The sequence below is a fragment of the Arvicanthis niloticus genome, unplaced genomic scaffold (genome assembly GCF_011762505.2).
Source record: "Arvicanthis niloticus isolate mArvNil1 unplaced genomic scaffold, mArvNil1.pat.X pat_scaffold_352_arrow_ctg1, whole genome shotgun sequence".
NCBI lineage: Eukaryota > Metazoa > Chordata > Mammalia > Rodentia > Muridae > Arvicanthis > Arvicanthis niloticus.
This window is the reverse complement of record NW_023046006.1, coordinates 3,144-18,272: the sequence shown is the minus strand read 5'-3', so window position 1 is coordinate 18,272 and position 15,129 is coordinate 3,144. Positions and strand designations below refer to the sequence as shown.

General features: G+C 45.5%; 1 protein-coding gene across 1 annotated transcript in view; it reads right to left on the bottom strand.

The window, feature by feature from the left end:
• Positions 1–14,727, bottom strand: part of LOC117701956 (anoctamin-6-like) — a gene marked incomplete at its 5' end in the record, with an annotated part of 30,862 nt that extends 16,135 nt beyond the window's left edge. The window contains 6 exons of the mRNA XM_034493359.2: positions 360–490; positions 6,102–6,199; positions 6,401–6,570; positions 7,628–7,853; positions 12,381–12,458; positions 14,556–14,727. Of these exons, the coding sequence (XP_034349250.2) occupies positions 360–490; positions 6,102–6,199; positions 6,401–6,570; positions 7,628–7,853; positions 12,381–12,458; positions 14,556–14,727 (875 nt within the window). The remainder of the gene's footprint in view (positions 1–359; positions 491–6,101; positions 6,200–6,400; positions 6,571–7,627; positions 7,854–12,380; positions 12,459–14,555) is intronic.
• Between the last annotated feature and the right edge of the window lie 402 nt (positions 14,728–15,129).

The following is a 15,129-nucleotide window of genomic DNA, read 5'->3' as shown; positions in this document are numbered from 1 at the left end:
CAGTCACAGTGTCTGCATGGACTGGAGCCCAAGCTGACTGGATCATGACAGTGATAGGGTTCATTGAGAACAACACAGCCAGAACACTCTGAGAACTCACAGTAAAGTCATACGTCAAAGAAAATTCCATCTCACTGCACGAGAATAAATCCTTAGCTTTGAACAACATAAACATTAACAAAACCACACACAGCCATCATATCTGAAAGCTTTGATTTTTTTTTTCTCTACCATATAATTTTATCCTGGTAGAGAAAAACATACTGCTCTTCACATCAATGCGCTAAATAATTCTGTGGGTCAACAACAGATGCTTTTAACTGCAACCCATATCCCAACATACTTTACAGAAAACTCACTCATTTCAAGGTACTCATAGAACAATCCCAGCTTGCCCATGGGCTGCAGATGGTAATCCTGTTCCCATCGTGGAGTGATCGTTTCTGATCCTGAGACTCTTTTATATCGTCCAATTAGATTCATAACCCATCTGTCAGAAAGATCAAATTATAGATTAGAACACACGTCAGACCCGCAACATGAAGTATTTCTTGCTGTCTCAAAGCTAAATAAATGTAATCCTCTCAAGAAATTAGTTTCTCTTTTGCATGTTAAACATCTCCAGTTTGTCCGATTTTTTTCAAAATATTTTTTTTTCAGAATGAAAATTTTCAGTGAAATAATAAGAAGGAAGACAGCAGTGCAAACTAGTCCTAGCTGGTATAGACAAGTTCTGTTTGTAATAGTGTGCAGGGAGAACCAGGGATGATGTCTTAGTCAGGGTCTTACTGCTGTGAACAGACACCATGACCAAGGCAACTCTTATAAGGACAACATTTACTTGGGGCTGGCTTACAGGTTCAGAGGTTCAGTCCATCAAGGTGGGAACATGGCAGCATCCAGGCAGGCATGGTGCAGGCAGAGCTGAGAGTTCTACATCTTCATCTGAAGGTTGCTAGTGGAAGACTGACTTCCAGGCAGCTAGGATGAGGAGCTTAAAGCCCACACCCACAGTGACACACCTACTCCAACAAGGCCACACCTCCTAATAGTGCCACTCCCTGGGTCAAGCACATACAAACCATGACAGATGGTCACCTTATGATAGTAAATGTGAGGCTCTGAAGGAACCAGAAGGCTGAGCATCAGGGCGAGAACTTCCAGGCTGGTTCTAGTGACTACAGACAGCCTGACGTGGGATGACACCTGCCTTTGCCAGTACAACACAGAAGCTCTTGTGATCTCAGAAAGTAGAAAGCAAGGCCAGTGCACTGCTGTGGAATCTCTGAGACCACTGGGGGGATTGGGGTGTTCTTAGTTAAGGGAAGTGAGGGGCTACTGCAGAATACTATGCACAAAAATGATAAAATAGGTCTCAGACTGCCTCAAACCAAACAACTTGAGGACAACAGAAGAGATGATTATTCTCCAGATGAGGGTACAGAGCATGCCCAGTGCATCACTGCATATGGCTCCTTTCCAGCCTTCTCTCCTTCTGAACATCCTGCTTCTCTGACCCTGAAAAATGCTTGCCCTTTTCCTAACAATCTGCCTTGAAAATAGATCTGAGATGGTAACAGAATTGGCCATGCATCTGTGACAAACCCCACCTCCTCAAGTGACAGCTGGCTTCAAGTATATGCACAAGCATCTCCTACAATTTGGTTGCTTAGACAATAGGTTTGTGTGGGTCTGAAATTCTGACAATGAGGACCCATCCTGGGACTCTAAAGACAAATGCTACAAACTGGTGCAGGCCCTCACCTGTTCCTCAAACCCATCAAGTGTTTAAAATGTGAGGCTGACAACAGTTGACTCACTGTGCTGGCCTTCCTCCTGCTGGTGGTCTCATGCCAGCCTCCCCTGACTACCAGTGAGGCCTCACTCAGGGCAGACCCTCTTCCACAGAACAGGCCCTGGCTTCCCCATCTCTTCCCACATCCTCCATAGGAGGCCAGGCAAGAGGAAGAACTCAGAGTTGGAAGATCCTGAAACCCACACTCTCCTGCTCTCCAGCTATTCTGGTGGAATTGAAATGTGCCGGTGGGATGTCCACTAGCCAGGGCTGATGTCGGGACTAATGGGAATCCAGACAGAGAATCCACGCTTCCCTACACTTGTGGGACCTCCTGCTCATCAATATGAGCTAACAAGCGGAGGCCATTGAATATGGAGCTATGATTGGAATCTTGGCTTGGAGACAACAGGCCATGTGGACTGACAGCTCCTGCTTAAAGATGTCATTGTTTGTGGACAGCAAAGCCTCCTTTGTCAACCCAAAGATCTGGGGATGCCCTAGAATCTTCAACATTGCAGTCATCCCAGGAGCTCTTACCATAGGTGACACCAAATCGTGATAAATAAGGGCTTGCTCTCTGTTGGTTTGTTTGCTCCATCTCCCACTCCCCGGCCTTTTCTGAACACTGTCTATGGCCTAGGAAAAGCAAGCATTTTTCTTCTGGGCTTCCCAATACATCTTCTGTCCTGGCAAATACCTAACTCAGCAGCTACTTCTCCCTCCTCTCATGCTGTCTTCCCACACACTGTAGGCCACAGTAGATGACTCTCTGCCTGGCTTTAGGAACTATAGACTCTAAGCCTATTGTTCCATTTTCTTGAGTTCAATTACTCATCTGTAATAGAGACTTATCCATCTTCTGAGTCTTTGATTCTTTTGAAACAACAACAACCCCAACAACGAATTGTGATTCTGGAGCCAGATCTCAACCTTGACTACACATGGGAATTACACCACAGAACTTAAAAAAAAAAAAAAAAGAAAAGAAAAAAGAATTAAACAGATCCTTTCCGTCCCTGGTGAAGACTAGAAGCAGAGGTTACAAAGTAACTCCTGTACAAATCTACTGCAACACTAACAAAGCACGTGATCAAACCTTGTGTCTCATTTTCTCTGGCCTTGTATCAAACTAGAGCCAGCTACCAGTATTTCCACTTAGTACAGCCACCCAGAAGCGCCCACCGTGACCTGACTATTTCACACCCGAATTCAGCATGCTAGTGAAGGGTCTGTGTGGCCAGGGAGGCCTGTGGCAGCCCCTGAGAAGGTTTGCTCCACTACAGTATCTTCCCTTGTTATGTAAATGCTCTGTAATTTTGAAAAGACAAGAGATACAAACACAGAGGGAAAGAAATGTGACAGCCATCCCCCGGCTGAATACCTGAGGGCGCTAATGTTCCCCATCTTTTAGGGTTTTCATTATTTAATGTTAACATCATCTTTGGGGAAGAAAAAAGAAAATCCCTAGACTGTCTCAAACATCCCTGCTGGGATGACCAGCAGGCTGACATTCTCGGCTCCAGCAAAACACCATCTGATTTATTGATGATCTGCAGATGAGGCCAAGGCAACACTCGCTCAGGGTCTCATGCCCAGCCCCTGCTCCGTACCTGGGACCAGTCTAGCTGTAGGCTCAGCTTAGTCTAGGAATCCGTGTTGAATGAAGGGTATGGGCCTGAAACGGCCAAGTCTAAGAAACTCTGGTCAAATATCCTTTCTACTGTGTTCCACTGGCATAGCAACCTCATATGAAAGGAACTGGGATGGCTCTTTCTCTGCTCTGACACTCTTCAGAGGAGTGAGGGTCTGGGAAGCAGAGGTAATGGGCACCCCACTGTACTGGATTTTGTGTGGAAGCAGGGAACTGGCCCACACAGAGCAGCAGTCCCAGGGAGGCTGTCCTGACTGACACTCGGCAGTCTTGGGTTTCCAGCCAGTGGAGGAGAATTAAAAACATATGACGTCAGTATCTTCAGCCAGAATAGAAATCTCTGCCACTGATCACAGTAAGCTTACCTGAAGTCAAAACATGGACAGACCGAGGGTGCTGCAGGTCACATTTCAATTGCTCATAATTAATTTAGAAAATACACCCTACCCCCTAACTTTTAAAGCTCAGAAGACAGCTCACTGCCAAGCAGTTCTTAATCAAAAAATGTAGTGTTAAACACACTACTTGGCTCAGAAAATGCTCCCTTAGTTGTCTAAGAATGAGTTAAGTTTTTTTTTTTTTTTTCAAATACATTTTCATATTGAAACGGCATGATTTGTGCATGACCTACTTTTACTTATCTGGAAAAACACAAATATGAACCCGATGAAAGGAAGGGTTGTTTTCTGTGCGGCAGGATTAAAGTTATCTCACAGCTAAAGCTGGAATCCCTTCCTGGGATGGGAGTGTTGTCTTTGCTTTGAGAAGGGCCTTGACGGGTCACGCTGAAGAGGGTGGGTAAAGCCTCAGAGAGAATGAACAGAAGCCAGGCAATGGGGGAGGCAAAGATTCAGGTCAGAAAAAGAGGTGGGAGTTGTACGTGGCAGGGGTTGTATGTGGTGAGGCAGCACAGTGAAGGTTGCAGGGGCACCAGCCTGCATCCGGTAGAGCGTTCTAAGCAAGTCCATCCCACTGCACAGTGGGATAAAAGGCGTTACAAAGAATTTACATTTTTGAAATTAAAATCCTTCCTAAGTTTACCTTCATGCTGGAAGACATTAAGGATAGAGGACTCTGTTGGTGCTGGCACAGAATAGAGAGATCACAGAGGAGGCAAAGTAGAAGGGTGACCAGAAGTTTTGTGAAAGCAAAAATGGAAGCCAGAAAGTCCTTTGAAAAAGGAAGTGTTTGGTCAGAACAGCCTCCAGAGGAGGAAGATCTGAAGAGTGTCAGGTCCAGGAAAGCGTCAGCTACAGTACAGGTGGCCATTCTGGATGACTTAGTGAGGGCTGAGAACCAGCGAACAGGGCAGAACTTTGACAGGCTGCATCCCAAGGCAAGGGTCCAGGTAGCCTCAAGGCCCAAAAAGGCCGAAGCAGATTCACCCAACAACTTCTAGAAAGGCCTTGGCTATCCAACACTTGAAGTTAGCTCTGTGAGACCCATGTCAGACTTCTGACCTCTAGAACTGGAAGACATAGAACCTTATTTTAACCTATTAAGCTTGTAATAATTTATTAAATTGCAATGGAAAACTATTATGTCAAGTGTCCTGTTTGCACAAAATACAGGGGTTGCTGGGCTGTGGGCAGATCCCATAGTAGGGCCCTTGCTAACAATTGGGAAGTCACTATGCTCTGCCATTTTCTCAAGTGTTTTAGGGAAACCATTCAAAAACTCCTGTGGTGATTGTTTCTAACGTCTCAGGGATCACATGAAATGTCTGTTTTTGACAACACTGAGTCTGAAGTCATAGAATCCTGGAGTTGAATCTCACCGTAACCTCTTCCTGTCAGTGTGATCTGGGTAAGTCATTTAATCCCTTTAAGGCACAGATCTTCATCAGCAAAAGTGAGATTAAGATTTATGAAATTAAGCTATGTAAGTATATACCGGCACACATAAACATATGAAAACACATAGCTCTTAGTGCAGAGACCGGCACATATTAGTCATGTAACACGTTACTATTAACGCCTTCTAGATGCATGGGGGGATGCTATGCAAATTTGTGGCAATATTTAGTTCACATCGCTAACAAGAGCCTTTTCTCAAAGGTCTGTTTAGTCAGCCATTAGTGATAACCTAAGAGACATAAACTACAGCAGGTGTTAGATTCTGTTAGATATGAAGATGAGGGTCTTTTATAACTACTGTGTGCATCTGTGTGAGTTCATGTGTGCACTCAAGTGTGCATGAGCATGTAAAGTCCAGGGGTTGACATCATGTCTTCCTCAATCTTCATCTAGCTTCTTTGAGGCATGGTCTATCCTTGAGCCCAGAGCTCTGCACTTGAGCTATGCTCATTAGCCAGCCAGTGAGCTTCAGGAATCCTCTTGTTTCTCCCTCCCTGACACGGGGTGCAGGTGTTTATGGCAGTGCCTGGCTTTTTACATGGGTACTGGGGTTCCCAATTGCAGTCTTCATGCTCACACATGAAGCGCATTACAGCTGAGCCACTGGCTGAGCCTCTCTATATAAGTATTAAGCACATACAAACGACCAGTTGGACATTTTGCCCAGAGGCCTTCAATTTCAGCCTATTCTAATCTGCTTTAGAGACAGATGTACGGCTACATGGATAAACTATTTCAGTGGGTGGGCTGGCCTGTCCCCCTTCCTGCCACCCAGGGTCACCCATGCAGTACTCACGGGAGCAGTACTTCTTGTATGTTGTTCCAGATAGCCTTTCCCCCCATGATGATGGTCAGCTGTGTAGTCAGTTCAAGGAGGCAGCCCCCCGGGTCACACTGGTGTGTTACAAAGAGAACAACGTTTAGATTCCAGGTGTATTAACTTGCAAAGAAGCGCTGTATTAACATCTCTACTGGTTCTCTTGGCTAAAAATATCTCAGAAATACACAAGGAAGTCACTATTCATTAAGCAGCCGAGAGAAAGCAAGCAGCAGCTTCAGCTGTCAAGAGAGTAACATGTCTCTGTTTTTTCTCACCTCTTCGTTTCTGTATTTGCCCAGCCAGTACACTGGGTCCCCAGGATAGCCTACGAATTTGCCCTTGAAGAATGCAATGTAGAAGCAGGAGGAGTAGTAGTTGACAAACTGGAACAGGAACATCTTCATGGTCAGGCTGTTCTCATAATCAGTCTGGGTCCTTGGGAGTTCTGCGGTCAGATCAACGACAAGAGAGACACTGAAATTCCGAACAGCTCTGAGACTCAAATCAAAGACCCTTGACACCCCAGATAACACACTGAAAGAAATCCGATTCACACTGTTTCAGTTTAATCTGATTTTCATTCCTTATTGTAGCCGCTGTGTTAATTCTGAGTTTATACATTGTTATGAGTTCTCTTCCCAAATAAACACAACATCTTCCATGGCAAGTAGCGTGCACACGCGCACACACACACACACACACACACACACACACACACACACTTCTCCTTAAAACGTATAAGTATATGTTATCAAATATTAGCAAGAACTGTTTTGGTCTAAAATCCCTCAGCTATCTTTGTTGTGGTGCCAGGGATCAAACCCTGGAGCTGTGCCATTGAGCAACACAGCCAACCCCTCAGAAAATCAGCTCTGAACTGCCCAGTGAAGACGGTCCTTTTGTCTTCCAGAATCCTAGGTTCTGCTGGAAACAGTAGGGCAGGAATAACTGGCTAGAGGCATTTGGGAAGCACAAAGGATTGTCCTCCTAGCTAGGAATCTCAGCCAGTCTGACCTCTGACCATCATTTTGAGAACGACCCAAATGCATGCAGGGTGTGGGAAGGCCCCAGCTGGAGCCATGAAGCAGCTGCCTGGGACGAGAGCCATCCAGAAGCGGCACTCATTACAGCAGGCAGCTCTGATGAGAACTGTATTAACAGAGACAGCATGGGGGATGGCACTGCACCCACCAGTGAGGCAGTTTGTTTTCTCTGTGACAGAGGCGTGCACTTGCAGCTGGAGCCTAGACCCTCTTCTGCTTGTTCGCAATAAAAAGACCATTTGCTTTCAGCAGCAGAACACAGAAGCTAATGTAACCGAACATATTCTTCACCCCGATGTGTTTACAGAGCTTGGACAGTGCTACCATCTTCAAACACAAAGATGCACATGGCTAACTGTCCATATGGGATAGAGCGATACGCTCGCATCCAACCGTTTCTACCCATTTTAACCCACAGGAATGAAAAACAGCTCAATGGTCTTCCGGGCAGAACCTCACCGAAGTTGGTGATCATGATGGCCACCTTCTCGTAGATTGTGTTGAGGATCATGATGATGATGAAGCTGATGATGGAGGCTGTGATGGATGTGGCCATCTGTGGGGTCAGGTACTTCTGGATCGGGTCTGTCCCGTTGGGGTTCTTGGGAAGCGTTGCAGAAAACACGATAAACACGGACAGCCTGTAGACGATGATCCCGATCACAGAGGCGATGATGAGCAGGATCTGAAACCGCCAGTGACGATGACGAGTCAGTCAGCGCTGCACCAGGGCTGGCCCCGTGCTTACGTGATGAAAGGGCAGGTGCCCCTTGTGGGAAACCTCACATATGTGCCACGAAAGAAGATGGGGTGGGGTGAGAAGAAACCTGAGAGCCAAAGAGTATCCATCTGAGCGGGATACTGTGGATGGTCACACTGTGTGTCGGGCAAGGGAGGACATGGTGTGTCAGTTGCTGTGTGTTCTATGTAATTGTCTTGTAAAACTAAGAGAGTGCCACTAAAGAATGCCTGTGTTAAAAGGAGCGTTGTCTTCAGATAGCACAAAGGTGGAGGGACCTTCTAGGTCAGTGGTTCTCAACCCGTGGGTTGTGACTCCTTTGGAGGCGAAGTGACCATTTCACAGGGATCACATAGCAGATATTCTGCATATCAGTTATTTATGTTACAATTCATAACAGAAGCAAAACTACAGTTATGAAGTAGTAATGAAATGATTTTATGGTTGGGGGTCACCACAACACGAGGAACTGTATTAAAGGGTCACAGCATCAGGAAGGCTGAGGACCGCTGTCCTAGGTAGGACTGTTCATGATCCCAGAAGCAATGAAAGTGTCCCTTGTACAACACTGATTGAGTCAGATGTGGAGTTTGCAGGGGTTTCTTCAGTTAATTCCTCCCGTCAGAGAGCTAGTCACTAAGAGTTCACAGGGGATGGCTTTGCCGTTACCATGGCATCAGCAGGGTCTGACTGGAGCACTGGCCAAGGTACCAGGTAGCTGGTACTGGCAGTAGGTCTCTGCTTTAAGGGCATCTCATGGTTTTCACATTCAGGAATTTCTTTTTGTTTGTTTGTTTGTTTTGTTTTTTGTTTTTTGAGACAGGGTTTCTCTGTGTAGTCCTGGCTGTCCTGGAACTCACTCTGTAGACCAGGCTAGCCTCGAACTCAGAAATCTGCCTGCCTCTGCCTCCCAAGTGCTGGGATTAAAGGCGTACTCCACCATTGCCCGGCCACATTCAGGAATTCCTGATCTGTCATTCACACCTGCCCCCACGAGCACTGCTCTACGGACCTGCTGTACTTCTGACTCCCACTTCCCAGGACGCCCGCTACAGAGCTTACATAGGATACAATTATACTTCCTCAGTAAACAGGTTTGCTTTCTCTGGCCAGTGTTAAGTGCATGTTAAAGGCCCTTTCCTTACTTGATACACAAACTTTAGACCAGTAGTTCTCAACCTGGGGGTCGTGACCCCCACAGGGGTCACATATTCAATATCCTACACATCAGATATTTACATTATAGTTCATAATAGTACCAAAATTATAGCTAGGAAGTAGCAACAAAATAAGTTTATGGTTCGGAGTCACCACAACACAAGGAACTGTATTAAAGAATCACAGTATCGGGAAGGCTGAGAGCCACTGATTTAGACACCGGAGAGACGGTTTTAAACTGTTTTTGCCTATGGTTTCTTTCTTGGACATACTTTAGAACCATGTCTGATTGCTTATGATGACAGCCAGGGTGGGGGTGGGGGGAGCTACAGAGAACAAGACCTCCAAAACCAAGCAAGGTACACCCTACGTCAACATATAGGGGAGAGGAGCTCTAGACTCCTCCATGTAAGCCCCAGCTCTGCCGCTGGCTGTGAATCCTGTACAGGTTAACGCCCAGGCTTTAGTCTCTCCATACAATGGTCAGAATACTTCTCTTAGGCCTAGGAATAGCACTGGGTAGTATTAACTATGATTATGGCAACCAAAGTGTTAAAAAGACGGTTTCTTCCTTGCTGTGCAATCTGCATATAGAGAAGGCATTGTATTTCCCTGTATTCTCACTCATTATCTCCTTTCCTCTTTCACAGTTAAGTCTTGTGAAATGAAAAGGATTGTGTGTGTGTGTGTGTGTGCACGTGTGCGCATGTGTAAATTAGCTATGGCTGAAAAAAAATTGTATTATGCTGATGGAAGAAGTCGGTGCATTTTTCCAAACAGGCCATTTAAACCTTTCTAATGATCCCCTCGCCCCCCCCCCCAACACACAATTACTTTTATAATTATTCATCACAAGAACATCCTTGGAGCGCTCACTGCCAACCTCAACATTCTTTCACCGGTGGATTTTCTAATTAGTCTGCACTGTAGGCAGGGTTAGAAAGCTGAAAAAACACACAGGCTGAAAGAGTAAAAATTTGTTGTAGATTAAGTCGACGGGAGGGAAAAGCACGAGTGTCAGACAGAGACATCACCACCCCTGCTTCCCACTTGGCCTGCCCCGCCCTTGGCTTGGGTAACAGATTCTGGTACCTTCCAGAGCTACAACCTGCTAGGCCCCCACAACTGGCTGTGGGGTTTGCTTGGTCTTCGCGGAGCACGGCACACTCACCCCTTAGATTTATATTTTTCTGACTCTAACGTATTTCAGATTAAGCTGTAGCGAGCGTGTGCTCACTGTGGAGAGCTCCACAGTGGACTGACATAGATTCCTTCCTTCTCTAGGAGAGAAGCTGCCTTTCTTCTGTAGGATCAATCTCTCCTAAACCCTCAGCCGGCAGGATACCCACTGAATATTATTTAAGTTGTAGTCACCAGCCCTCACCAAAATTATACCCCAGACCTGGAGTTGACTTTCAGGAACTGATAAACCCAACTTCTATTTCACTATCATATACACTAAAGGAAAATTGGTTTTATTATTTCCGATTAAAAAAAGGACAAGAATCTTTTAATTATAAAAAGTAATATCAAGAAAATAGGTAAGAAAACTATGAAAATAAAAGGTGAGTTATTTCAGAACTATGCCTTATTTACACATTAAAAGCCACTTTTTGTGTCACCTGTATCTTTCCCTTGAACTCATCATAAACCTTAAGAGTTTTACACGTCATGGATATTTCATGAGTAAACTTGTGCAAGTATATACAGCCCTCTCCACTGTCTGGCTGAGTCTGAAGTAGGCCATTTTAGGCTGTGGTGTTCAAGTGTGTATAGGCCTATGTGTGTGCATGTGTGTTATAAAATGTGATAATGTCTGTGAAAATACTCTTGCCTCTCCATAACACCTGTCCCTTTCATGATAAGATCTTGCTATGTGGTCCAAGATGACTATGAACTAACTCTCCTGTCTTGGCTCTGTGAAGACTGGCATGACAGATCAGTGGCCACTCTGGACTTTGAGATGGTTCTTGATGAACAGTTTCTAAAAGCTAAATTAAGCTGCCACACACCAATCTTTCTGAGTCACCTGCTTTGTAGGAAAAATGGAGAAACAAAATCACCTAGCTAGAGAGGCTGGAGAGGCTGACATGGCGCCCCCAAGAGGCAGAGAGTAGAGTCTCACAATGAGCAATTTCACCTCCACCCCGCCTCCCGGCTCAGGATGTCTTCCTATATGGGCCACTGTGTTTTCCTTGGTTGGTGCATATGTGTTCTGTCACCAGCTACTGAGCTCCTGCAGCTGTGTGGACTCTGTCCTAAGGTATCAGTCCTGTGTCGCATTCGTGTGTTTATATTTCTTCCGCTATTTTGTTTAAATTCAGTGTGTCAAACTCTGACTTTTCTCTGAAATGTCTTCCGCTGCTAGTGGAGTTTAGGCCTAGAAAGTACATTCACTCATTTTTATTTCTAATTTATGGCTTACAGTTTAAAAGGTATTTTGGCATTTGTTACAACGTGTGGTCCAAAGTCTGACCATGGCCTTCCTTTCCCCAGCAACCAGCAACATTTCCACTGTGCATTAACTCAGTCAGAATCTACAACTCTCCACTTCTGATGCATTAACGCTCTGCCTCAGAGCCTGGATCCAGCTGCCATGTCACATTCTTTAATCTCTTTATTCCTAAGCCAAAGCTGTCATTAAATTGTACTACTAATATTTTTGTTTGTTTTTTGAGATAGAGTTTCTCTTTGTATAGTCCTAGTTGTCCTGGAACTTGCTCTGTAGACCAGGCTGGCCTTGAACTTACAGTACTGGGATTAAAGGTGTACACCACCACCACCGCTTAGCTAATGTTTTTATTAATAACAAACAGAACAAGTTTGTAAAGTCTGGTGGTCTTAGCAATTTTTTGCTTCATTTAAAATCTGTTTTTAAAATTTCTTTTCCTTTCTGTAGTTTTTATGCCTTTTTTGGCATATCTTTTTGTTATGGGAAGTTCTAACATTTAAATCTTTTAGTAGTTACCGTTGCAACTACTTAAAGTTCTTACTGCCTCCTACATGCCTCTTCAGTAATGGCTGGAAACCCCTGACCTGCTGACAGGAACAGAGTGGAAGGAACAGAAGATCCACATTGGATAATGGAGAAGGTTCCCTGACCTGCAATACTCCATGAAGCCACCAGGGAGCGCTCCAGAGCCCCATCTCTTTCTCTGATACCATGTAACAACCACACCTCTCCATATGAGACCATGTAGGCACCATACCTGGCTGGCACTTCCCTCAATATTTCAAAAGAGATACTGAAAACCTTGTCGTGTAATACAAAATTAAACAGTTACTCAAAAACATAGGCTTGAGACAGTTTCTTACCCAGAAGAAGACAGCACTAGCACACAGGGTGATCCGGATACACTTCCCACAGGTAGTGAATGGGATACGTTCTTCCTCCTGGTGAATAGAAATGGCTGGTCAAGGGGGCAACACCGACAGAGCTGCTATCTCTGCATGTGTCAACAGATCTTACACTTAAAAACAAACTCTAGCTTGCTAGCATACTGTTCTAACACATAGTTAGTTAATGATCTCAGACAGACACAGAGGCCATGTTCAGTGTTGCTTTGTTTTGGTGTTGTACACTGAACACAGGCCCTTTACTCACCTGACGAATGCTCTCAGCTATCAGATCCGTGGGTTTTGGTCAAGTTTTACATACTAACGTAGTACAATAATGAATTTCTGGAGAGTTTCCATCTTATAATTTACCAAGAGAGGAAGACAAGACTCTTCCTGACTTCCTTGGAAGAATAGCCAGACTGTAGCACCAGGTGTGAGCCTTAGCTGGCCCTCACTCTGTGCCAGGTATTCTCCTAAGTGACCTTTGACCTTTAGACACCCCCCTCCATCCCAATCAACCCTTGACAGAGCAACACTGAAACTCCATCACTTCCATTTCATAGAGAGGGAACGAAGGCACAGATCCAGGATCAGTCAGCCCATAAGCTGCTGGGTTAGGATCTGAGCATAAGCCTGCAGTGCCAGAAACACAGCACTCTGCTCTCTAAGCCAGAAGGATGCACAAGGCAACGAAGGAGAAGCGAGGAATAAAGAACAGTGAGATTTCATTCGGAAATTTTTAGCAAACAGCATTTCACTGGGGGTTTAGTTCATTAGCTGACCATTTAAAATGGCCAGACCATCTCCCCTCTGGTTCTCTGGAGGCTTCGTCATTGCCTGAGTTATGGGTTTCATACTGGAATATCTACTCTGAGGTACTGCCCTGTCCTCTCTTGCAAAGAGCAGTCATTATTCAGAATGGGGGCTCCCTGTATCCCAAGAGACAAATGCTACCTGCTATGCTATTTATAAAATGAGAATGCTTAAGTACTCCCCACCCCTCACAGCACCCACATTCTGAAAATCTGGGGATGCTAACTAAGAAAAACTACAGTTGGGGACCTTTCAGACACTTGGTAAAAGGATTTTCCTCCCAGGAGCAGTAGCTTCTATTCAAAACCTTCTGTGGGAGCAGATTCCCACCCTGGTGACTAAGAACAGCTCAGAATTCCCTGTGTTGACAGAAATACTGCAAATACCCAGAAATCACCTGTTGGGGGTTTGAGGATATAGAGGGAGATATGTTTTTTTGGCAGCAGTAGTTATGATAGACTCTTCCAGTGTCAGATGCCTCACACAGTGCTGGCACACAGTAGGACAATATGCATTCCTGTCCTTCAACCCCTTCTGACTTTAATAAGAGTTACAGTATTTTCTGTGTACAGCCTAATCAGAAGGTGGGCCAGAGACTGAGTCTGAGCACAAGACAGAGAGCTAAGCTAGCACAGGATGAAAACTGACTGCAAGGAAGCTGCCTGTGACAACTGAGACTGATCTGTACATCCAAAGTAGCTTCCTTAAACAACTCTGCCATTCTCGCTTTCTAAAATACACTGTTACTGTAAAAGAGGTGCCACAATGGTCATCCGTGTACACTGTCCTAAGCAGTGTCAGACACGTCTGGGTACTCAGCACCTCAGAGGTGCCACAGTGGGCTCAGGCACCTGCACTGTTCAAGCCCCAAGATGGCCTGGTGGGTCATGCTGTGAACCACTGCAGGGAGAGCACTGTACTGCATCACCTTGCTGAGACCCTGCAGGGAGAGCACTGCACTGTATCACTATGCTGAGAAACTGCAGGGAGAGCACTGTGCTGCATCACCTTGCTGAGACTCTGCAGGGAGAGCACTGCACTGCAGCACCTTGCTGAGACCCTGCAGGGAGAGCACTGCACTGCATCACTATGCTGAGAACCTGCAGGGAGAGCACTGCACTGCAGCACCTTGCTGAGAACCTGCAGGAGAGCACTGCACTGCAGCACCTTGCTGAGACCCTACAGGGAGAGCACTGCACTGCATCACTATGCTGACAACCTGCAGGAGAGCACTGCACTGCAGCACCTTGCTGAGAACCTGCAGGGAGAGCACTGCACTGCATCACTATGCTGAGAACCTGCAGGAGAGCACTGCACTGCAGCAGCACAGACACATACCTGAGTGATCTCATTTATTACCACGTGATTGCACTGGGCCTCGTACTCTGGCCGGGCCTGTTCCTCTTGCTGCAGCTCAACAGTGTCCCATTCATACTCAAGCTCCGCCTGGCGCCGCTTCCAAAACTCCAGAAACAATGTAACTGACAGGAGAGAAGAGGACAGTGAGGCTCTTTAAGATTGGTGACTCCACGCTGGGAATTATCACTCCTCTTTGTGGTGAGTGCAATCTATTTATAGGAGATGCTAACATTTAAAAGGCAGGAAGTACTTTTTTTCTTTAAATGAAAATGTTGGTAATTTACAAACACTGTAAAACATGAGGGTCTAAGGTGGGCAACGGTGATGGTCAGAAGGCAAGTGTGTATGTCAGACACAAAGCTTGCAACCCACGCTTCACCAACTGAACACATGAGTAATTCCCTACTCAAGGGCAGTCCATGGTTCAGCCTTTCCTCCTGTCCTCCAGACTCCTCTTCTTCCCTTCCTCTGGGACTGGGGTAGGAAAAACACTCTAGTGCCCTCAAAATAAGCTAAAACAACATTTTACACAGAAAACCAATCTCTCAATTTT